At 47.9% G+C, this 22,161-nt stretch overlaps 1 protein-coding gene across 7 annotated transcripts in view; it reads left to right on the top strand.

Moving 5' to 3' along the window:
- The window catches only part of ATG13 (autophagy related 13), a 55,964-nt gene extending 34,622 nt beyond the window's left edge, over positions 1 to 21,342 (top strand). For 3 of the 7 annotated variants that reach the window (XM_004763126.3, XM_004763125.3, XM_004763124.3), the window contains 13 exons: positions 95 to 235; positions 5,062 to 5,102; positions 5,871 to 5,967; positions 6,310 to 6,408; positions 7,213 to 7,306; positions 11,529 to 11,627; positions 12,386 to 12,496; positions 12,894 to 13,030; positions 15,092 to 15,206; positions 15,783 to 15,860; positions 16,068 to 16,184; positions 16,735 to 16,863; positions 19,023 to 21,342. In XM_004763126.3, coding sequence (XP_004763183.1) covers positions 95 to 235; positions 5,062 to 5,102; positions 5,871 to 5,967; positions 6,310 to 6,408; positions 7,213 to 7,306; positions 11,529 to 11,627; positions 12,386 to 12,496; positions 12,894 to 13,030; positions 15,092 to 15,206; positions 15,783 to 15,860; positions 16,068 to 16,184; positions 16,735 to 16,863; positions 19,023 to 19,100 — 1,336 coding nt within the window. In that variant the 3' untranslated portion in view covers positions 19,101 to 21,342. The remainder of the gene's footprint in view (positions 1 to 94; positions 236 to 5,061; positions 5,103 to 5,870; positions 5,968 to 6,309; positions 6,409 to 7,212; positions 7,307 to 11,528; positions 11,628 to 12,385; positions 12,497 to 12,893; positions 13,031 to 15,091; positions 15,207 to 15,782; positions 15,861 to 16,067; positions 16,185 to 16,734; positions 16,864 to 19,022) is intronic. The other 4 variants (XM_013061743.2, XM_004763127.3, XM_004763128.3 and 1 more) reach the window with 4 other exon arrangements.
- Positions 21,343 to 22,161: the final 819 nt, after the last annotated feature.

The raw sequence follows: 22,161 nt of genomic DNA, 5'->3' as shown, positions 1-22,161 counted from the left end.
ACAGAACATAACACCTCTATATCCGTTACATTTCTGTTCTTGGTTTTATGTGAGTTGAGTAGGCGAATGCTGATTGTGTCTGTGTGCTCCTCAGGTGTGATAAAGAGATTAAAGTTTCCTACACGGTGTACAACAGACTGTCGCTGCTGCTGAAGTCCCTCCTTGCCATAACTAGGGTGACACCAGCTTACAGACTCTCCAGAAAACAGGGGCACGAATATGTCATATTGTACAGGTAAACAACATAGTGTCACCTTCCTGATTCACTCATTAGCCTTGCCACTTGGCGCATCGACTGGTATAGGAGTATTCTGTGATTAATTTTGGACAGATGGTTGGTAGGATAGTAGATGCTGCAGCTTTACTATGATTGTCTGTCCTTCCTCCTTTGTGAACCTCAACTTTGCAAAGCTACCAGGTTCTTTGTCCTTTTGTTCTGTGTACAGTCACTGATTCCTATGGAATGGATTTTGAGGTTGTAGTAATACACATCTCAAAGCTGAAAAAGGGGCTTAAGACTTTCAAAACCAGGTTATCCTGGGAAAATACCACAGCCTTCTCTATTTCAGAGTTAAATTAAAACCTGTCTAACAGACTTTCAAATTCAATTTGTTGTTAATAGTTGTCTGTGGATATAAAGAACTTCTCAGTGATTCTTTGAGTATTTTCCTTAGAGTGGTTCACCTCAACATGTATTTATCGAGTGCCTTTTTAATGTGAGCATTGTGCTAGACCCAAGGAAGAACTGTACAGAGGCCCTACCCCGTAGGGGCCTATCTATTGGGGGAGACAGTTTGTCATATGCATAATTACAATAAAAAGCAGGATTGGAAGACTACATAGCAGTATCAGTAGAAAAGTACTAGGAGAACACAGGGAGGGAAAGTGTGTTCTGGGTGGGAAAACCAGACAGACTTCCTGGAGGAAGTGGGATTCAAGCTAGACCTTGAGGCAGAGAGGATTTCAGCTGGTAGAAGTGAGGGAGACTGATCATTCCAAGAGGGGAGTGCGACAGATGGCAAGGCATGGAAGTTGGGGACGGAATATGAGCCGTGTGCAGTTTGTGAGAGGGGCTCTAGCGGCGGTATAGAAGGTAAGTAGGAAAGTATGAGAGTGGCACGGCGAAAGCCAGGAGTTCCCAGATCACCCAAGACTTTTTTCATGTTGTGATGAGCTACTGGTTTTAGCCTTTGGCTTATAGGTATAGAGCTAATTGTGAGGAGAAATTAGTATAACAGGATGGAAAAGACTAAGAATTAGAGCCTTAACTAGTTAAGCTAAACAGTCTACTACCGAGAGTAGTTATCAAGTCATTCTTAAATTTTCTTAGCAGTAATCTAGCAACCCTACCCATGTTTGTTTATTTTTCCGAATCTTTTTTTTCCCCCCTAAGATTTTATTTATTTATTTAACAGATAGAGATCACAAGAAGGCAGAGAGGCAGGCGGAGGCAGGGGTGAGGGGAAGCAGGCTCCCTGCTGAGCAGAGAGCCCGACTCGGGACTCGATCCCTGCACCCTGAGATCACGACCCAAGCTGAAGGCAGAAGCTTAACCCACTGAGCCACCCAGGCACGCCTATTTTTCCAAATCTTTAAAATATTTTTGTTGTCTTCTCTGTAGTCTTCAGGCTTCAAGTTGAGTATTCCATTTGAAAATTACTAGACCTTTATTCAAATATAGCAAAAGAGGGATGCTTGGGCGGGGCTTAGTCAGTTAAGCATCTGCCTTCAGCTTGAGTCATGATCCCAGGGCCCTCAGCTTGGGCCCCACATCGACTCCTTGCTCGCCAGGGAGCCTGCTTCTTCCTCTGTCTGCCATTCCCCCTGCTTATGGGTGTGCTCTCTCTATCTCTTGACAAATAAATAAAATCTTTAAAGGTATATGTATATAACAAAAGACCACTTCTCACTCTTCTCACTTACCTATACCAAGCTCCCTTCATTTTGGTTTTTCTGTAAGTAACCATACTACACTACTAGTCATCAACTTAATTAACTAGGACTTTTGGTCCTTTCATTACCAATGTTTAAAGCTTTATTCTGTATCTCTGGAGTAAGGCAGGATTAATTGCTCACTGTTTATTATTTAGGAGTGCTTTTGGATACAAATAATATGGTTTAAACCATAGAGAAGTGTGTGATCTCAGAGGTAGATTTGGCTCCCCTCCCTTTTTTTTATATTATTGTGTTTTGTTTTGTTTTTTTTAAAGATTTTTTAATTTCTTTGTCAGCAAGAGAGAGAGAGAGAACACATATGCACAAGTCAGGGGGAGGGGCAAAGGGAGAGGGAAAAGCAGGCTACTTGATGAGCAGGGAATCTGACAGGGGGGGCTCGATCCCAGGATCCCAAGATCATGTCTTGAGCCGAAGGCAGACGCTTAACTGACTGAACCACCCAGGTGCCCCTATACAATCATTAACAGGGTAACAGTACAGCCTTATACCATTAAAGAATAACTTTCTGGTTTATTTTTTTTAAACCTATATTATCATTTCCCCCAACTTAGTAAATTTAATCATGTCACTGTATAATTACATCGTTATAAAAATTCATTCTGAATTTGTTGTTCATTAAGACTGAATTAAAATGTTGTCTGCCCGCTATCTGTGAAGAAAACTTTTGCTTAGCACCTGAATGTCATAAAGGATATAGCCAAGAAGGTGGTTAGATAAGCACTGTACCAATTACCAATATTCAAATGAGTACTGAGCTTTTTTTAAAAAAGGATTTTATTTATTTATTTGATAGATCATGAGCAGGGGAAAGGGCAGAGGGAGAATGAGAGAGAGACAAGCAGTCTACCCCAGTGACTAGGGAGCCCGACACGGGGCTTGTTTCTAGAAACCTGAGCCGAAATCAAGAGTTGAATGCTCAACCAGCTGAGCCACCAAAGGTTGCAACAGAATGTCTTTTGGCAGCTTTTTATTGACATCATTCCTATGTTATTTTATAGCAGGAGTCAGCAAACTATGGCCAGCAGACCGTCTGCTTATTTTTATAAATAAAGTTATTTTATTTTTTTAAGTTTATTTTTTTTTTAGTAATCTCTGCATTCAACATGGGGCTCCATCTCATGACCCCAAGGTCAAGAGTCTCACACTCTTCTGACTGAGCCAGCCAGGTACTCCTAAATGAAATAATTTTAGAACACAGCCTCCCCCTTGATTTATGTGTCATCAACGACTACTTTTGCAAGACAACAGCAAAGCTGAGTAGTCTGTCTCAGACTGCATGGCCTGCAAGCCTTAAATATCTGACCCTTTTCACAAAAATTTGCTGACCCCTGCTTTATGGCGTCTGTCCCTTTTGTGCATGTATTTCAGAAATTAAACACATTTCTTTTCTCTCATACCAGATTACAATTTGTGAAACCTGGGTTTCAGATTTACCCTGAATCTCCTCCCTAGCTTATTCTTATCTCCCACCTAACACCTAACCATAGGGCTTTGTATATTGTTGGAGCTTAGTTTTTAGTTGAACAAAGCCATGTACATGTTTAATTTTTAACCGTATTACCAGGAAAGTATAACAGTGTTTTATAGTGTAGTTTGTCATGTTTTATAGATCAGACTTAGAGCTAATATAGACTGCCCTTCCCAGGGAAATTCAGGGGAAGGTCCTACTTTGCTTATATTTTTGTATTTTCAGAATAAATAGTCTTGTGTAATTCTTCTATATTGGAAAAGATTTTTGAATTTCTTAACCAGTTTACTTTGGAATGACTTGTGACAAGCATGGAGAGCTCCCCTAATTGAAGACCACTCTCAAAATATGGTACCTTCTATTGCATATTTGAAAGTTGCCATACAACACCCAGGGGTCATCACGTGCCTTCCTTAATGCCCATCACCCAGTTAACGCATTCCCCCCACTCACTTCCCTTCCATCAACCCTCAGTGTATTCTCTTTAGTTAATAGTCTCTTATGGTTTGCCTCTCTGTTTTTATCCTCTTTTATTTTTCGTTCCCTTCCCCTATTTCATCTGTATTGTTTCTTAAATTCCATATATGAGTGAAATCATATGGTATTTGTCTTTCTCTGACTGACTTCTGAACACTTCGCATATTACACTCTAGTTCCAGTCACATCATTGCAAATGGCAAGATTTCATTGTTTGTGATGGCTGAGTAATATTCTTTTGTATATATATGGAATATATATATGGAGTGTATAATGGAAATAAATATATATCACGTTTTCTTTATCCATTTATCAGCTGATGGACATGGGGGCTCTTTCCATAATTTGGCTATTGTTGGTAATGCTGCCAAAAACATTAGGGTACGTGTGCCCCTTCGAATCAGTATTTTTGTATCCTTTGGAAAAAATATCTCGTAGTGCAATTGGTTGGTTATACAGCTATTTTTAACTTCGGAGGAACCTCCATAGTGTTCTCCAGAGTGGCTGCACCAGTTTGCATTCCCACCAACAGTGTAAGAGTGTTCTCCTTAAGAAAGGAGATCTTAAATGTTATAATCCCAGGGCGCCTGAGTGGCTCAGTGGGTTAAAGCCTCTACCTTCGGCTCAGGTCATGATCTCAGGGTCCTGGGACCAAGCCTTACATCAGGCTCTCTGCTCGCTGAGGAGCCTGCTTCCCCCTCTGCCTCTGCCTGCCTCTCTGCCTACTTGTGATCTCTCTCTGTCAAATAAATGAAGTCATAAAAAACAACAACAACAATTCTTTCCATATGTATCCCTATGCCTGCAGCTTCATTGAAGTGGTAACATTATTGCTTCATTAGGAGAGGTATTCATGCAGATAAGAAATGAAGGGTTTGTTAAATTGTTTTGTCTGTAGGCCCTTAGAATAAAGAATCATTTATTTTGAGGCTCCTGGGTGGCTCAGTCATTAAGCATCTGCTTTGAGCTCAGGTCATGATCACAGGGTCCTGGGATCAAGCCCCGAATCAGGCTCCCTGTTCAGTGGGAAGCCTGCTTCTCCCTCTCCCACTCCCCCACTTGTGTTCACTCCCTGTGTCTCTCAGACAAGAAAAAAAAATCTTGGAGAACAAAAAAAGGATCATTGATTTCTTTTCCTTTTTTTTTTTTTCTTTCCTAAGGATATATTTTGGTGAAGTTCAGCTGAATGGCTTAGGAGAAGGTATGTATCAAAAAGCATTGGTAGTGTTAAGAGCCCTCCTGACTTCAGAGATGGCCTTGGGTACTGACTATTAATGTGTAGTTTGTGATTTAATATGTGTGATATAAGTAAGGAAAAGACAGGAAGGTGGTCCAAAGAGCTGCCAGGGAATGACTGAATAATTTTGCCCAGAGTTCTAGTATTCTTTCTTACTCTTGATACCATTGTCTGTTTTCCTAATTTTCTATAATGAGCATGTTTAATGTTTCTGATGAGCATAAGCAATTTTGAAAAATTGGAAACGAAACCAAGAAAACCAGCAAAGCTTTGTTGGAAATAATGCCTCCCAGGCCCTGGTTCTTTTCTATACTTAGTTTTGGGTGGCAGCATGAGTTGAAGTGCAGTCACTTCCACGTCTACATAAACCAAGGGGTTTGTGTGATAAAGCCTCGGGGCCTCCTTTCTGTCTCACAGAGCATGTGACACCTTGGGGCCGGGTTGATTAGGACTTGCTCAAACTTTAGGACTAAAGTCCTAAAAAGGACAGTTGTTTTGCCTCTTTGAAGGTAGGTTTATCTGGAAAGAGAATGCTGTTTTCTTATAAATTTAAAAAATTATGTATATACACAAACACACACATAAACATAAAGGAAATTAAGGCCGCTTCACTCATGGCAGAGTAGATAATGCCAGAGATTGTATGATAGGCTAAATGATTCAGGGAAGGCCAGACTGGGGACAGTATCCATGTTCTCTGGGGAAAAGCTAATTATGTATTTCTTCTCCTAGGTTTCCAGACAGTTCGTGTTGGGACAGTAGGCACCCCTGTGGGCACGATCACTCTTTCATGTGCTTACAGAATTAACTTGGCATTTATGTCTACCAGGTGAGGAGAGAGCCTTGGAATCCAAAAGAACTCTTCCAAAGATATTCAAGATATTAAAGTTTGTCTGTCCCCTCACACTCCGTGGCTAAGCCCACAGTTCAGCTTTGCCATTGCTGAAATCTGCCCTTCTGGAAAATAAACTCGAGAAAGAGCCCCGTTTCCAGATGGGAGAATCTGAGTGTCTCGGAGCCATCCGTGTAGAGTTGTGGTTTATATTTAGGGATGCAGTAGTTAAGACTAGAGGTTCCTTCCAGTAGATTTAAGGCAAGGGGTCCTCTGAAGACTTCAGGGGGGCTGACAAGGCATTCTAACAAATACTGCAATCTGCTTATTGCATTACAGGCAATTTGAGAGGACCCCACCTATCATGGGGATTATCATTGATCACTTTGTGGACCGTCCCTATCCCAGCTCCTCACCCATGCACCCCTGCAATTACAGGTGAGGAACGTGTAGGGGCTTTCCCAGACTGCAGCTAGGGAAAAGCATCCACCTTGCACACAGAGCACCTCCATAAGCACAGTGGGCAGGGGGCAGTGCTGGGGACCCCACATGGAGAGCAGTGGTGTGGTTAGCTTCCCTCCCTGTTGCTGCCTGCTCCCTGCCTGTAAGGTACACCAAGCTTTGGAATGTATAGACTGTCTCCGAAAATTCTTGGGCATTTTGGATCTTGACGGTAGTAATTTGACTTTAGATTTGACTTTACTTAGAGACTATAAGAGTGGCAGTAATTAACAGAATGTCCTTCACAAATTAAATGGTTTTATGGTCACCATTGGCACAGTTTAGTTATAGATTAGAATCCAATGTCTTTAGGCCTAGATCCCAGAAAACAGAGTTCTGTAGAGGTCAGAACAGATGTTTATTAGGAAAGATACTGCCTTTACGTGAAGGACTTTTGAAGTTGGATAGGTTCGTCTTTGGAGTCTAGACTTTGTTTCACTGCATCTCTAATTGCTTATAGTTCTTTGGTCCCAACACTGGTCAGGCTTAAGAAAATATTATCAAATGACATATCAGGTAAAATGTTTAGGTTAAAAATAAAAGCCTTGGTCAGCCTCTAGATGTTTTTCTCTGGTTATGTCTGACATTATCAAGGACTCAACATGCCTCTTTTGCCATAATGAGCTCTGCCTGAAACACCTCTTGTCCCAGCTTTCGTCTTTATCCAAGCTCCCTTTGTATCCTTTCTGAAACCGACTGCTGTGACCATAAAATTCATGATTTATTTTCCTGTCATCCTAGAACTGCTGGTGAGGACACTGGAGTAACATATCCTTCTGTAGAAGATTCTCAAGAAGTGTGTACAACCTCTTTCTCCACCTCTCCTCCGTCTCAGGTACAGGGAAACAGTTCTGGGGTGGCTCTGGTTACTTAGTACACGTATGGACTTGAAATGTGTCAGAATTTAGATAGTCTCTTTTGGTGGTGGTAGTGGTGGTCATTGTTGCCAGGGGGTTGTTTTGAGGGGTGAGGTAGAGCCTTCTTATCTAGCAGGTAATATTGCAATGTTTCTAGTCTATAACCATGCCTTTTTTTTTTTTTTTTTTTAAGATTTATTTATTTATTTATTTATTTGAGAGAGAGAGAGCGTGAGCGAGAGCGCATGCATGTGCGCACAAGCAGAGGCCAAGGGGGGAGGGAGAAGGAGAGAGAATCTGAAGCAGCCTCTGTTTTGAGCATGCAGCCCAACACGGGGCTCCATTTCACAACCCTGAGATGATGACCTGAGCCAAACCAAGAATCATGTTTAACTGACTGAGCCACCCAGGTGCCCCTCTAGTCTCTAACCATTCTTAACCCATAAGATTACACGTAACCTTCACGTTCCTGGAGACATGGTAAAAGTCCCTAGAAGAGGAGTCCTAGAATTCCAAATGCATTATGATTCCAGAGGGGTACTCTATCCTACTCTTGTTGATTTGGTAGCTGCTTCACTTTGGAAGTGGTTAATATGTTTCCTCATAATGGAAGGAGCACAAAAAGAACCAGTAATTATTTGGCATAGAATGCCAGTAAGAAACCAGCAGTGCGGTCTCTGTTCATAGTTGACACAGATTTCTGGCTATCTGCATTCTTAATCTGAACATTTTAAACCGTTAACTTTTCCACTTGAGTCCATCTCCAGTGTCAAACTCAGTTTCAGCGGAACACAGGCTCCAAACAAGGTTCTCAGCTTCCCAAGCAGACCCACCTGGGGGCATTGTTGTATAACGTACGTGGTACCAAGTCTGTGACTGAATTTCAGGGCGTGTTTCTTCCCTTCCAGCCCGAGTCATTCGTCTCCCACCTTATGGCCTACAGCTCCCTGCTCTGCCTGCGCATCCTCTCTGCCACTCCCTTTCTCTCTGATTTGCACATTAGACAGTTTCTTCAGACCTAACTCAGTTCTGTGTTCCTCTCAACTGGTCCCAGATTATCCCCTTTAACCATCTTTCTTTGGGAGTCCAAAAAATTAATTCACTACCCATGAATTTTTATTTTCTGTGTTTTTTAATTAAGAAAATTATTTAAATTTACTCATTCTGAGTTGTTGGGAGATACTGGATAAAATTATGGTTCTCATCTCTTTCAAAAACAGAAGTTAAGCACAAAAGTTAGCCAAAAAAAAAAAAAAAACTTAATGTGTGTGAAGGAAATGACAAAATCCATGGGTCTCTGTTATTTCTGTTGTCCCAATTTAGAGTTAAGAAGATTCTTGCTAAAAGTTGCCTAGACAGTTTGGGTGGTTGGGGGGTGGGACCTGTTAACTCCTCTCCCCCGGTGAAGGTATATAGCCATGAATGTCACCATTGCTTTGGGAGGAGGCAGCTTCTGGCACTCCTGCTGACATAGAACAGTACTGACCCAAAAAGAGGGGGAGGTCCACCAGAGCACATTAGTGCAAGTAGATTATTTTTTAGATAGTCAAAGTGTTGTTTTATTTTTTAATTTTTTCATTAGAGAGAAAGTGAGAGCATGAGGAGGGCAGTGCTTAGAGGGAGAGAGAAGCAGACTCTCTGCTTAGCAGGGAGCCTGATGCAGGACTCGATCCCAGGACCCTGGGATCATATCCCGAGCCAAAGGCAGACGCATACCAACTGAGCCACTCAGGTGCCACCATTTTGGTGTTTTGGGTTTTTTAAATATTTTATTTATTTATTTGACAGATCATAAGGAGGCAGAGAGACAGGCAGAGGGAGAGGGAGGAGCAGGCTCTCTGCTGAGCAGAGAGCCCAATGTGGGGCTCGATCCCAAGACCCTGAGATCAGGACCCAAGCTGAAGGCCAAGGCTCAACCCACTGAGCCACCTAGGTGCCCCCCCCCCCCCGCAGAGTTTTGTTTTAGAAATGATAAATGCATGAACAGTAAATGAGGTTGTGACTTGGAAGATACGAGAATGGTGAGGCTGGGGCTTAACAAATCAGTTTGTCTCTTTCTTGAGTACAGTGGAAATTTGACCTGACCCCCAAAGTAAGGGGAAGTTAAGTAGTTACTGCATCTCCCGTTTGCACAAAGTCGGTTGACCTGTGTAAGGGGAGCCTATCTTTCTCATGGTATCAGTCGCCTGTTGTGTCTTGTCACAGTTTGCAAGTAGATGGTGCCAAGATCTTATCAACACTGAACATCCCATGGGTGAGCCTTCTCATTACCCTCTAAGTACCTCCGGTTGGGGCTGGTACAGTTTGTTGCAGAAGTACTCATTTTCTTTTCTTCAAGATTTTATTTATTTATTTGTCAGAGAGCAAAAGATCACAAGCAGGCAGAGTGGCAGGCAGAGGCAAAGGGAGAAGCAGGCTCCCCGCTGATCAAGGAGCCCAGTGGAGGACCCAGTCTGAGTACCCTGGGATCATGACCTGAGCCAAAGACAGCCGCTTAACTGACTGAGCCACCCAGGTGTCCCAAAGTATTCATTTTCAACCTTAGTGGCAGAGCAGAAAGAGAAAATGATTTGCCAGCAGGTCTCATCATTCCTGTAACTACTGAACTAGTTTCTTCCTCGATTTAGCCTAGGGAATTGCATAACTGTTCAACAATTTCTATTTGAGCTTTTTGCTAGAGTCCAGTAAAATGCATGTTAATGTGGTGTTTGTTTTCCCAACCAAATACAGACCATTGTGTCATGTGGGCACAGAGTCGAGTCAGGAAATAGTTGTGACCCTGAACCTGCTTCTGTGATTTCAGGTCCGACCTCCAGTTCTAAGCATTAACTAGCTAATTGGTAAGACTTAAAGATAGAACAGCAAGACCCAAAATAATCTTTTTTTTTTTTTTTTAAGATTTTATTTATTTATTTGACAGCGATCACAAGTAGGCAGAGAGGCAGGCAGAGAGAGAGGAAGGGAAGCAGTCTCCCTGCTGAGTAGAGAGCCCGATGCAGGGCTTGATCCCAGGACCCCAGGATCATGACCCGAGCCGAAGGCAGAGGCTTTAACCCACTGAGCCACCCAGGCGCCCCGACCCAAAATAATCTTAATTAGCTTTGAAATCTAAGAGTTGTTTTTTTTTTTTTTTAAGATTTTATTTATTTATTTGACAGAGAGAGTTCACAAGTAGGCAGAGCAGCAGGCAGAGAGAGAGGGGGAAGCAGGCTCCCTGCTGAGCAGAGAGCCCAATGCGGGTCTCGATCCCAGGACCCTGAGATCGTGACCTGAGCCGAAGGCAGAGGCTTAACTCACTGAGCCACCCAGGAGCCCCGAAATCTAAGAGTTTTTAAAGTGCCCCGGCTTTTACTGCATCATGTTCTCCTTCACCATGTGGGGCTATAAAACACACACACACTCTCATGCATGTGCACAGGCAAGAGTGTGTGCATACACACACATATACACACACACAGTGCCTACACCTGTACTCACCAATTCATCCTGCCTCAGATGGTGTAGTCAGGTGTGCAGCTGGGGACCTGAGCTTTCTTTTTTAAGATTTTATTTTTTTAAGAGAGCATGAGAAGGGGCGGGGCAGAGGTCCCCACTTGGCACAGAGCCCAAGGTGGGGCTCAATCCTAGGACCCTGAGATCTTGGCCTGAGCCAAAGTCAGGTACTTAACTGACTGAGCCACCCAGGTACCGTGGACCCAAGCATTTATACAGTTTCAGTCAGCAAATGTCTGTTGTTTGAACGTGTCCTTACAGATTCTGGGTCCCCGGGAAAGGGTCTCCAGTCTAGCATTGTACCCTTGGGTCTTCATCCTCAGCACGCCTTGCACCTGCTCTCAAGCCCTCGCTGCTGGAGGCCATTCTCTAACACCCTTCCGCCTCTTTTGACTAAGAACACACTAATGCTTGGTTTGGGTTTCCCTGTTGCCACCAGCTTGACTCACCTTTGTTTTCCACCTGCTCACCGGGTCATCTAGCATGCAGTGGAGCCCCCTGGGATAAACGTACCTTCTTCAGACGCTTCTAAGTTGTCCTTCTAGGGAGGCAGCCATGTTGCTCTCTCCCTGCCTCACCCCCGACTTCCTGAGTGCAGTCCGGCCCCTGTGGCTGTCTCCCCTTCCAGAGTTGTTTTCACTTCTTTCTCAAGTCCCTTTTCTGTTTTCTTCTCTTGTTTCTCCTGTCTCTGTGTGTATCTGTGCACAGTGTGTGTTTACTGTCACAAAGGCACATTTTCAGACCCCTACTCCTGTGGTGACGGACACTCTGAGGGTCCCCATGGCAGGACTGGCCTTTTCCCATCAAGTGAGTCCATACTGGGGAGAAGGGACTATAATCAGGTGGCATCTTTTTATTTAAAAAGTATGCATAAAGTACAGGGGATAGCTGTTTAAATGTCCCCAAGTGTTCTGGGGGTTATTTGAGGTTTGGTAATTGATTTTTAACAGGATGCAGCTATAGCACAGCTGCCCAAAATAGGATGTTTCATTTGCCCCTCCTCCTACCATTGATGTAAAAAATACATGAAGTTATTTATATCTTATTTCCAAATAAACAATCCAAGAGTGGTATTCTTTCTTTGTCAATATAAATAGGAACCCTCCCATACCCAGGGGTGATGGAGGGTGTGATTAGGGAAGAGGCCTTCTGTTTCAAAGGGACCTCAAGGACAAAGGAGAAAATAGAATGACCTGAGAGAAACCAATGACTTCGGCTGCAGGTTCTGCCCAGGCCTGTGCTTCCCCAGTCCTTTGGGCTGGAAACCTCAATAGTTAGCTGAGCCCCTGGGGAAAGGGGGAGCAGGGAACTCATTTGAGGCCTTTAGAAGACTGCAGAGCTGGGAATGTCAGTCCCATTGCAAATGAGTCTCTGCTTTCTTAGCCTTAGCTTAATGGCCTGGTCTGTCTTTAACCCTTCCGTCCGGCCCCCCAAGCCCAGCTGTGAGGGTGCGGGCTGGGATCCGTTCCTTACCTCTCCACAATCTTGACCATTAGTCATGCTCTAGGATTGCCTATTTTTCCCTCCTCCTCTCTTCTGCCCGTCTTTGTTTTTCTCTCGCTTAGCTCTCAAGCTCTCGCCTTTCCTATCAGCCTGCTGCCCTGGGCGTTGGATCAGCTGACCTGGCTTACCCAGTAGCGTTTGCTGCTGGCTTAAATGCCACACACCCTCATCAGGTATCTTTAAAGATTGGGAGGACCCTGGGGGTTCCTGTGCTGCCTCCCCTGCCATGTGGCGGGAGAAGGGCCTCATCCGGCCCAGTGCGATGCTAAGTAACTTCAGAGGGCCCAGGTGACTCCAGAAGGAAGAGCCTCATATAGTTCAGAAAGGAAAGAAGAGCTTCCAAGGGTTTTCTCCCTCTTTCCTTTCCCTTTGTAGTTCTTACCACGCGTGTCCTGTCTCCCATTAGCTGAGTCCCAGAGAAGACATAGATCCAAGGTTTCCCACACATTTGGTGGCAGCACTGGCGGTAGAAAAGCACAGAGGCAGCTCCCATCGCGCTCGGCCAAGTTTCCCGTCCTGCCTGACGCTGCCATTCCTCATATTCCTCATATTCTTCCATTTCCCCCAAAGCTCATGGTTCCTGGGAAGGAAGGTGGGGTACCCCTGGCTCCTAACCAGCCAGCCCACGGTGCCCAGGCTGACCAGGAGAGACTGGCGACCTACACCCTGTCTGACGGGGCCCACTGTGCTGCCACACCTTCCAGCAGGTGAGTTCGCAGTGGCCAGGGCCCATCCTCCCGGACATGTGTGCCTCTCTGCTGTCAGTAAAGAGTCGCTCTCAGCATTGCCTCAGGCTTGGCACTTTGGCCCCAAATGTGGAATTCTTAAAGTTCTTGATAAGAATCTTACATTGCTGCTGGCATGTCAGGAAGCTGCCCCAAGCTTGCTCTTAACAGCCAACAGCCAGGACCTACTTATTATCACCGTAATCTAGTGAAGGGGATGTGCGCATGTACGTGTATGCGTGTGTGTGTTCCTCTCCTCTTACACCCAGATGTATTCCCTTGGAGTCAGTCCTCAGTGTATCCCGAGGACCAAAGCAGGGGGTCTGCTGTAACCCTCAAGTTTGGGGCCACAGTGGATCTGGGTAGTAGTTAGGATGTTGGGTTTTTTATTTCCCTCTGCTGTATTAGTACCACTTGGAGATTCTTTAGAAACAACTGTTTTTCTTCATTAAAAAAATTTTTTTAGATCTTTTTCTTTTCTGATTATAGAAGTGATACATTTTATAAATTTCATATTATGATGACATTGATGAGGTAGAACAGGAAAGTTCTCAGAATCCTGCCCTGCACCAATCACCACTGTTACTGCCTCTTCAAAAGTAAGAGGCTCTCAGAGGGTTAAGTGATTTGCCAGAGAGCACTTAGCTCCCAAAATGACCTGGCACAGGCTGAGCTCCTCTTTCCCTTGCGCTTGGAGTTCTCCCGTGGGAAGATGAGGCTGTCCTGACCTGCTCTGCCCTCCTTTGACCACAAGGCCCCAGAGATAATGACGTTGATTGCCCCACCGCATCCTAAATGGACTTTTGGATAATAGAAATTTTTGGTAGTTTTTTTTTCATTCCCACAGTGGAGCAGGGGGGGGGGGGGTATTATTTGGGAACATCTTTTTGTGCCATCCATCAGGAAAAATAATTACTTTCATTCCTGGCTTCCCAAATGTCCATTCTTTTAAAGCCTTCCCGTGTCACATAATCAAAGGAAGAGCCCATTAGTCATTTGACACTCCAGTTTTCTGAGCCTTGATTCCTGGAACATGTCTGGGAGTAGCTGGAGATAGAGGACACTGTCTTTTCTCTTTGGGGTAAGGGGTTCTTAAGTGCAGGTCATCAGAGCTCAGGCCTTTCCTCAGTACTGGTCCTTCCTGCCAGCTAGTGGCCTGAATCCACCTAGCCGGCTCAGTCCTCCTCCCTACCTTAAGCCCCTGCTTTTGGCCAGAGGACCTTTCCTAACCCCTGCTGCTGCTAGGGCTGTGACTACTGGCCTGGTGGCCCATGGAGGGGACACCCTCACCGCCTATCATCCACAACTCTACATCGGTCTGGAGAGCTGGAAGGGGAGGGAGTGGGGCAGCCAAACGAAGTGTGTCCTTGAAAGAGACCTTGCTGAACAGAGGGTTGATTGGGGACGAGGAGAGGAAACGTGGTATGTGGCGCAGAGGACCTCAGCCCAGGCGATGTGTCATGGGCGGAGAAAGCTCTGGTTATCTAATGAGCCAAATTTGGGACTCTCAACTTAGAATAATGACACTGCCCCTTGTGAGGTAAGGCTTAAATTAACACAGTACTATATAAACACTGTAAATCATTCCTTCTTATGGTAATTTTAGTTAACAAAAACAAGAAGGCCAAGAAAAGCTTAAAGCTTGAGTCTGCCTGTGTCACAGATGACTATTAACGTCACGGTTGTTGACGGGCGCTGCTGGCCTGTATGTCCGACTGCGGTGTGCTGGTGACTGATGCTTACCGGTGGTATTTCAGATTAAATTTAATGTACGCCTCACACAGTTGTGATGCTGAGTCTCATTCACGTGTGCCTCATTTTTAGTTGTTCTGGAGGTTCCGTCCTCTGCCCTAACTCGGAAGGAAGAGCGACAGTGGCAGCAGCCAGGCCCTGTGTTGCCATTTCCCACGTGGGTCAGAGGTTGGGGGGTCGGGGAGGCGCTCGTGTCCTGGACTACAGGCCCCCCGATAGTGGGTTTATGGGCAACCGCATAGGCTCTGTTGCGGTTTGAGAATGAGTACCAACACTGTCTTTCCTCTCCAGCGAGGATACTGAAACGGTATCAAACAGCAGTGAGGGCCGGGCATCCCCCCACGATGTGTTGGAGACCATCTTTGTCCGCAAAGTGGGGGCTTTCGTCAACAAGCCCATCAACCAGGTGATTTTTCTGACGCTGCTACCTGTGAGAATGTCTGAGCCTTTAGAGTGAGGCCTTAGGGGCAGGGCTCTTCACCTACAGTCTGTGGGACCCCTAAAATCATATGCAGAAGTGTGTGTGTGTGTGTATGTGTGAATCTTTTGGGAAGAGGGTTAGTAGCCCGCGACAGCCCTCCAGAAGTTCACAGCTCTTGTTCTGAGATGGAGTGAACCTCCCATAGGAGAGGGACGTTAGGCCCCATTTGGCACACTCGGCCTGCACTCAAGTGTCAGGGCCTCAACCTTACTTGGAATAAGTTCCTCCTCAGCTCTGCCAGCGCAGAAGAGTTGTTACCCAGTCACTGCGGGTCAGGCCTCCAAAGCTGATTCCCAGGGTCCTGAGGAGCCCTACCCCTGTGGATGTTGTGGCTGTGTGATGGGAGCGGGGAGATTGCGGGTTCTCCAGCAGGATGGGAACCTGAGGACAGTGTGGTCAGCCTGGGTGTGCGAATCTGCTGGACCGATGGACTGCTGGCTGCCTCTGAGGAAGCCCATAAGCTGGGGTGGGGGTGGCCACTGAAATTTCCATGTCTCTTAGGTGACCCTGACCAGTTTGGACATCCCCTTTGCCATGTTTGCTCCCAAGAATTTGGAGCTGGAGAGTGCTGATCCCATGGTGAGTCCCCCTTTGACTAAAGTTAACAGACAGTGCTGTGCGTGTCATCTTCCCGGGCAAGTCACCGTTCCTCCGCAGGCTGGCAGCCGCACTCCTGGGCTTGCAGATTTCCGGCCAGCGTCAGGTCCCTTACAGGTCCTTTGATCATTAACACCAGCTTGTACCAGGCCTGGAACCCGCCCCTACCTCCGCCTTGTTCTGAAACAGGTGAATCCTCCAGACTCCCCAGAGACCGAATCTCCTCTCCAGGGCAGCTTGCACTCAGATGGCTCCAGCGGGGGCAGCAGTGGCAATACCCACGATGATTTCGTCATGATCGACTTCGTAAGTTGCTGTCACCTTCTCGGACCTTGGCTGCGATAGGGGAAGTAAACCTAGAAGCATCCCGGGGACTTGAACAGGACTTCCTTTACAGGGATCAGATGGGCTGGTCCGGACAGAGGGGACGGGAAGGGTGGGCCCCTGGCTGTGTGGTAGAACCTGTCCGCATACCCTGCTCGGGGACACATTTGGAGGCCCATGAACAAGAAGGCGTTTTGTGCAGAGTCTTCGGTTGAAATTCAACTCTAAATGAGGATTTGCCAGTGGTATCCATGCAGGCCCTATTCCTTGCCTGAATAGTTGGCCCTTTGTTAGGGGAAGGAGTTTGAGGAAGGGGAACATAAACCTTCCCAGGGGAGAAGAGTGTTAGCACCAGGGCTAGAGTTCAGCTGCCCAGAGGAGAAAGGTACAGCGAATCCTCCCCCTGAGATGAACCCGGAGTAACCCTTTCTCTGATAATTACTGAAGTAAAGAGGGCGATTCATAGCTTCCTTCCCCTGATTTTCCTCTCCCACCTAAGGCAAGCTAACCTGAGTCTGTCTTGTTTTTGAAGAAACCGGCTTTTTCTAAAGATGACATTCTTCCGATGGACCTGGGGACATTCTATCGTGAATTTCAGAATCCTCCCCAGCTGAGCAGCCTCTCCATAGATATCGGGGCACAGTCCATGGCTGAGGACTTGGTATGGAAACCCCTTCCCCCATCAGACCTCATCCTGCGACCTCCTATCCTCTTTTAATGGTCATTCCTGCCCCAAAGGCCTAGAAATTTCTTCCTGTTACTCCCTTTCACTCCCGTACCTCCCATCTCTGTAGCAGGAAAGAGACACTTCGATATCCTTATCTTCTGTTGCTCCCCCTTGAGGTTGCACCGTGTCTGGCGGTCACTGTCCTCACGTTGCTTCCACACTCGCCACTGCTTCCATCCCTGCTGTTCGCTATCTGGGGTCTTCTGCTCGCTGCTGCCGTGAAGCCGAGCTGCTCCAGTAGCTCCAGCATTTAGCTGTTCAGCTGTCAGGCAGACACCAGCGGTACAGGGCAGAAGTGTGAGGTCCTGAGTATTGGCATTCCTGCCCTTTCCTCAGAGAGCTCACTCCTGATTCAGCCAGCACTTCTCGAGTTTAGCCAGATGTCCTGCTACTGACTGTGATCTCCGCATCTCTGCTTAGTGCACTTCCTATGTCTGAAGGACCCAGGAGCAGGCCGCATGGCTGTAAACTCCGGGTGCTCCGTGCCTCCACCCAGCCTGTCTCTGGGATGTCTGCGCAGCCTCTGAGTTTAGTTGTAAGAAAAGAATTCAAAGATGGACCAGACATGGTGGTTGAGTGGTGCAGGTGAAGAGATTATTCTAGTGAGAGTACATTCGAGATGAGAGCGGGCGAGCTCGGGAGAGCTGTGCACCCCAGGGTTTGGGTCTCTATCTTTTATTGACAGTTAACTGGGATGGGGGTGTAATTTATTATTTGGAAAGAGGATTCCTTTAGGAGTAGGTTTTCATGCCTTTTCTCCCTCACTCGGTCAGGGTCTCAGGCCTTCTTTGACTTTGGCCTGTCTGGTTTGATCTGTTGTTGGGGTGTGGCCCACCGCGACAGGCCTCCAACTTTCCCCATAGCTGTCCCTCACTCCCCCTTTGCTGGCCTTCAGGCATCCTGTTAAAACCCAACTAGCTGCTTACTCTAATACCCCAGGATGTCAGGGTCCCTCTACCTGAGGTGGGACTGTCACCTTCTCTTCAACATTAGAGGAATGGCATTATAGGAGTAGGAATCATGAGATCTCGGCCCCTGATTTGCTCGAAGCAGAAAAACATGCTCAGTAATAACAATACTAAAACAGTATCCTTATTATTAACATTTATTGAAGCTTTCTACGTGCCAAGCATTTTTCTAAGTGCTTTGCATGAATCTTCAACAATCCTAAGGTAGGTAGCTTTCCTTCCTATCCCAGTGTACAGATGAGAACACTGACCCTGGAAACAGATAACTTGCCCCTGGTCACACGGAGCTGGCAGCACACAGCTTTGATCCCAGAGAGTCTGGCTTCTGATTTTAGGCTTTTAGCCCCTGGTTCCCTGGCTTCTCACTGGAAATGTGCTTGCAAGAACCCCGATGGCGACAGCTCCGAGAGCAACTCTACTGCCAGGAGTGGCCGGACGCTGCCCTGCTGCTCCCGGCCTGTCCGGGTCGCCAGCCAGTTCTGGGGCGGGACAGGCCACGTCTCCCCAGCACCTGGCGCCCAGGGAATCTCTTTAGGTGCCTGAATAGTGTCACATTTTCGTAGTTGATTCTGGAGGGCAGTTAAACTTAGCTCCTGAGGTTCTGTTTTCTTCTCTTGTTTATTGTTTTCTCTCAATCATCTAACGCGCCCTTTCTCAGTGGGTGTAAAGATGCCGGTTCCTAGGCCTCCCCACAGATCTGCTGAGTCAGACTCTCTCTGGAGTATGGTTAAGATGGCCTTGTTCCTGTGGCCCCAAGGGATTCTGCTGCCCAGCACAGGTCATGAAGAACTCTTGTTAGCTTTTCTTACTCTGTAGAGTGCTGAGCCTACTGTTTCATTCCAGTGTCAGTCTCGTCTGTGCCAGAGGTAACTTCTCTGCGTCATCCTGTCGTTGGCATGCTTCTTCTCTAGCTCGTTAAGTGTGTGGCCCACTTGGATTCCCTGGACCGTTCTGCTGAGCCCCCGGGCCCTACAAGCGCACTGTGCAGTGCCTGCCTCCCTGCCCCGTGCTGCTGTGCTGAGCTCTGTGCTCTGCTCCCTTCTCCAGCCAGGGTGGGGGGCCTGCACGACTGCCTCTTCGGGACCCTACTTGAATAAGCAACTCTTCTCTCCCCTCCCGGTGCAGGACTCACTACCAGAAAAGCTGGCTGTGCACGAGAAGAATGTTCGAGAATTTGATGCCTTTGTAGAAACCCTGCAGTAAAAGTTGGTGACCTTGGGTACCAGCAGCATCCCCTTTCTGTGGTCCCAGGAGACAGAGCCTCCCACTCATCAGCTGCTCCCATCCCTCAACTTGCTCCGGGCGGAGGAGAGGCTGGTTTCCCCCCATGGGGACCCGCAAGTCCCTGTTCTCACACCTCCTGGAGACTCCATGGCAGCAGTCAAGCCTGGGGATAGCATCTGAGAGGACTCACACCCTGGCCTTGGAGATTGGAAGACCCTGTATAACCAGAGGGCCCTTGGCAGGGCCTGCTGCTTCACAATGGCTGTCATTCCGTTCCTCCTGCCCGCCCCCTGCCCTGGGTCCACTCTGCAGCTGGCCCCTTGCTGGCCTGCCGTTACCATCAAGCACTTGACTTTCCGGCTGGTGGCCCCGAGCCTGGCGTGGAGGCGGAAAAGGAAGGAAACAGTGCTGGGAAGAAGAAGGAAGAGCTCCTTCAGGCTCTTTTATGGTCCCCTTTGGTTTTATGTCTTCTTCCTCTCACCTTCCCCCTCTCTGCCCCGTTCCTGTACTTTTGGCAATATGACAGGCGCCCTGCCCAAGCTGGCAGGAGCTCCAAACTCAGCCATTCTCACTCTTGAGGGTTGTGCCAGCCCCTCTCCCCGCAGAGGGTCTGAGCAGCCCTGGTGGCTGTCTGCTCAGACCCTCAGCGGCACGAAAGCATAATCCTAGGTCTCCAGGAGTCTCTCATTGGGAGTCACAGCGAAGGTTCCTTATCTCTCCTTCCTCCCCTGTTGCTGCTCCTTGGTTATTAACATGGTAAATATTTATTACTTTCAGAGAAATCCGATATTTTATAGAGAAAATATGTTTGAGGTTCGATGTTTTCACTTGGGGAAGGGGGAGAGCCTCTTCCTGGAGTAGGGCTTCCTCATCTGGAGGTTCATCAGATTCTGGGTTGCTGCTCTGAGCATCTTCCTTCCCATATACCTAAGGTGGGAGCCAAGAATTGGGCTGGCTGAGGGCAACAGAACCTCCCAGAATTGCTGCACTTGAACTGACAGTAGGCTTTACCTTAGACTCCTGCATATTCCTGGCGAGAGTGTGAATCCGTCCCAGCTTCTGCAGAGTGACTGATGCCATTCTGGCAGTCCAGGAAGTCTTGGGTGCTGAGTGTGTACAACCCTCTAGAGTTGTACAGTGACATAGAGTGCATCTTATGGGCTCCACCATGGTCCTGGGCAAGGCCAGAGGGGCCCCTCCTGGGGGGTCTTGTTCCTGTTTCTCAGGGTTAGGTTATGGGCCTTCTCTTTCCACCTGGGCCTGGCCACCACCTTTGTTTAACCCTCTGCACCCTGCCCTGAGGTTTACTGGCTGGATTGGTTCCTCGTTGAGAAACCTCAAAGCTAGGTGTATGGTTGACTTAACCATTTAGATATTGTTACTGGAGTCCGTCAAGCGCCTAGCCCCACCCACCTGCCTTCGGTCCCTCCCCCAGCCTACCTGGTGGGCGGGGGTGGGGTGGGGGTGGGGAGACAAGGCCCGCCCCATTCCTCCTGGCCCACCTGGGCTATTTATTCCTTGGTGGCAGCTGTTCTGAAGCGGAGCAGGTGGTCCTCAATTGCTTGTTAGTAAATGCATGTGACATTGTTCCCACCTACAAGGCTGAACTCTGAGGGCTGGAGTGGGCTGGAGGCTGTCTCAGGTAGGCTGAGCCCTGCCCCTGTTGCATGCATCCTGCTGCCACAAAGAAATGTTCCCAGCAGCGGTGTCCAGCTGGTCCTCCTACCTGGGCCAGAGTGCACCCATGGCCTGCTGAACCATTCCAGATTTACGCCCCAGGCCCCAGTGCTGAGAAAGGGGAAGCCCTGGTAAGCTATTGCTCGCCCCTGCCCTCACATTCTGCCACAGTGTCTCAGCTGCTGTCCTCCTGAGGCCCAGCACGGAGAGGCCTGTTAGCCATTGTCCTCTTTGACACCTGATTGTGGCTTTGCAGGCAGCAGCCTTCCCATCAGTGAGGCCAGGGAGGCTGATCCCTGAGCTGAGCCTGGGAGGAACAGAGCAACTGTCAAGGCTGGCCCTTGTCCCTCGGCCCCAGCACTGATAGGGATGAGCCCTAGACTGACTCCCGCAGCAGCCCCTGGGGCAGGGCTGGGACCCGTCACCCGGCTCCAGGTGGCAGAGTCCCTCCCCCCCCTCCTCCAGCTCACCTGGTTTGGAAATACTGAGCTATACTTTAAAATGTATTCGAGAGATTTCCAATAAATTTTTTCTGTACTTTACAGCCTCCTGTCCTATCAGTTGTCTAAAATGCTACCCCGTGCGTTCCCACTTGTGTGTGGGCCCTGGTAACCGGCGGGCCCCCTCCGCGGAAGGAAGGGCCGTGGATGTGAAGTGCAGAATGGCTTCGGAGTCAGGCAGGCTGTTCTGAGTCTTGGGGCTTGGCCACCTAGCAGCTGTGCCAGCTTGGGATGGTCAGGAAACTTAGAGCTCATTTTCCTTGACTGTACTGTTCCCAGTTCAGGGGCTCGTGTGTGATGATGAGTCAGCGAGACACTGTGTGTGAAGTGGACACGCAGAGTAAAGCTCCTCAGACGAGGCCATCGCAGTCGTCCGCTGCTTGTTGCCTCCACTCAGCCTGGAGGCAGCAGCATCTGGTTCAGAGCGAGAAAGAGCTGCCAGGCCTCTTCCATGTTTCCAGCAGGAGCAGACGGGGAATGTGGGCCTCCCTCAGGTGCTGGTATCTGTTTGCTAATCTGGAGTGAGGAGTTGTGCTGAGCAAACCAGACAGGGCAAGGGGCTGAGTGAGGGATCGGGAAGTCCAGGACCAGTCTGTTTAGCTGCCCTGATCTGCCAGACAGCTTGAGTCAGGCCCTGGGGTGCTCCCTGCGGAGTCAGGATGCCAAGTAAGTTATTCCTGCCTGGCCCCTGGGGGCTTTTCCGGCAGGCCTCTCAGCCCTGGTAAAGCTAGGTCCCACCTCCTGATCTGTGGCCGAGCTGGGCCATGGGATCCGGGGGTGGAGCCAGGGTCCCGGAGCCAGAGACAGTCCTAGATAGAGGCAAGAGGCAACTGTGGTATGCATTGCCTCCCTGCCCCCACTTC

This window comes from Mustela putorius, unplaced genomic scaffold (genome assembly GCF_011764305.1).
Source record: "Mustela putorius furo isolate JIRA1106 unplaced genomic scaffold, ASM1176430v1.1 tig00003859_pilon_pilon_pilon, whole genome shotgun sequence".
NCBI classification, from domain to species: Eukaryota; Metazoa; Chordata; class Mammalia; order Carnivora; family Mustelidae; genus Mustela; species Mustela putorius.
Note: the sequence above shows the minus strand (reverse complement) of the source record. Positions and strands in the feature narration are given on the sequence as shown.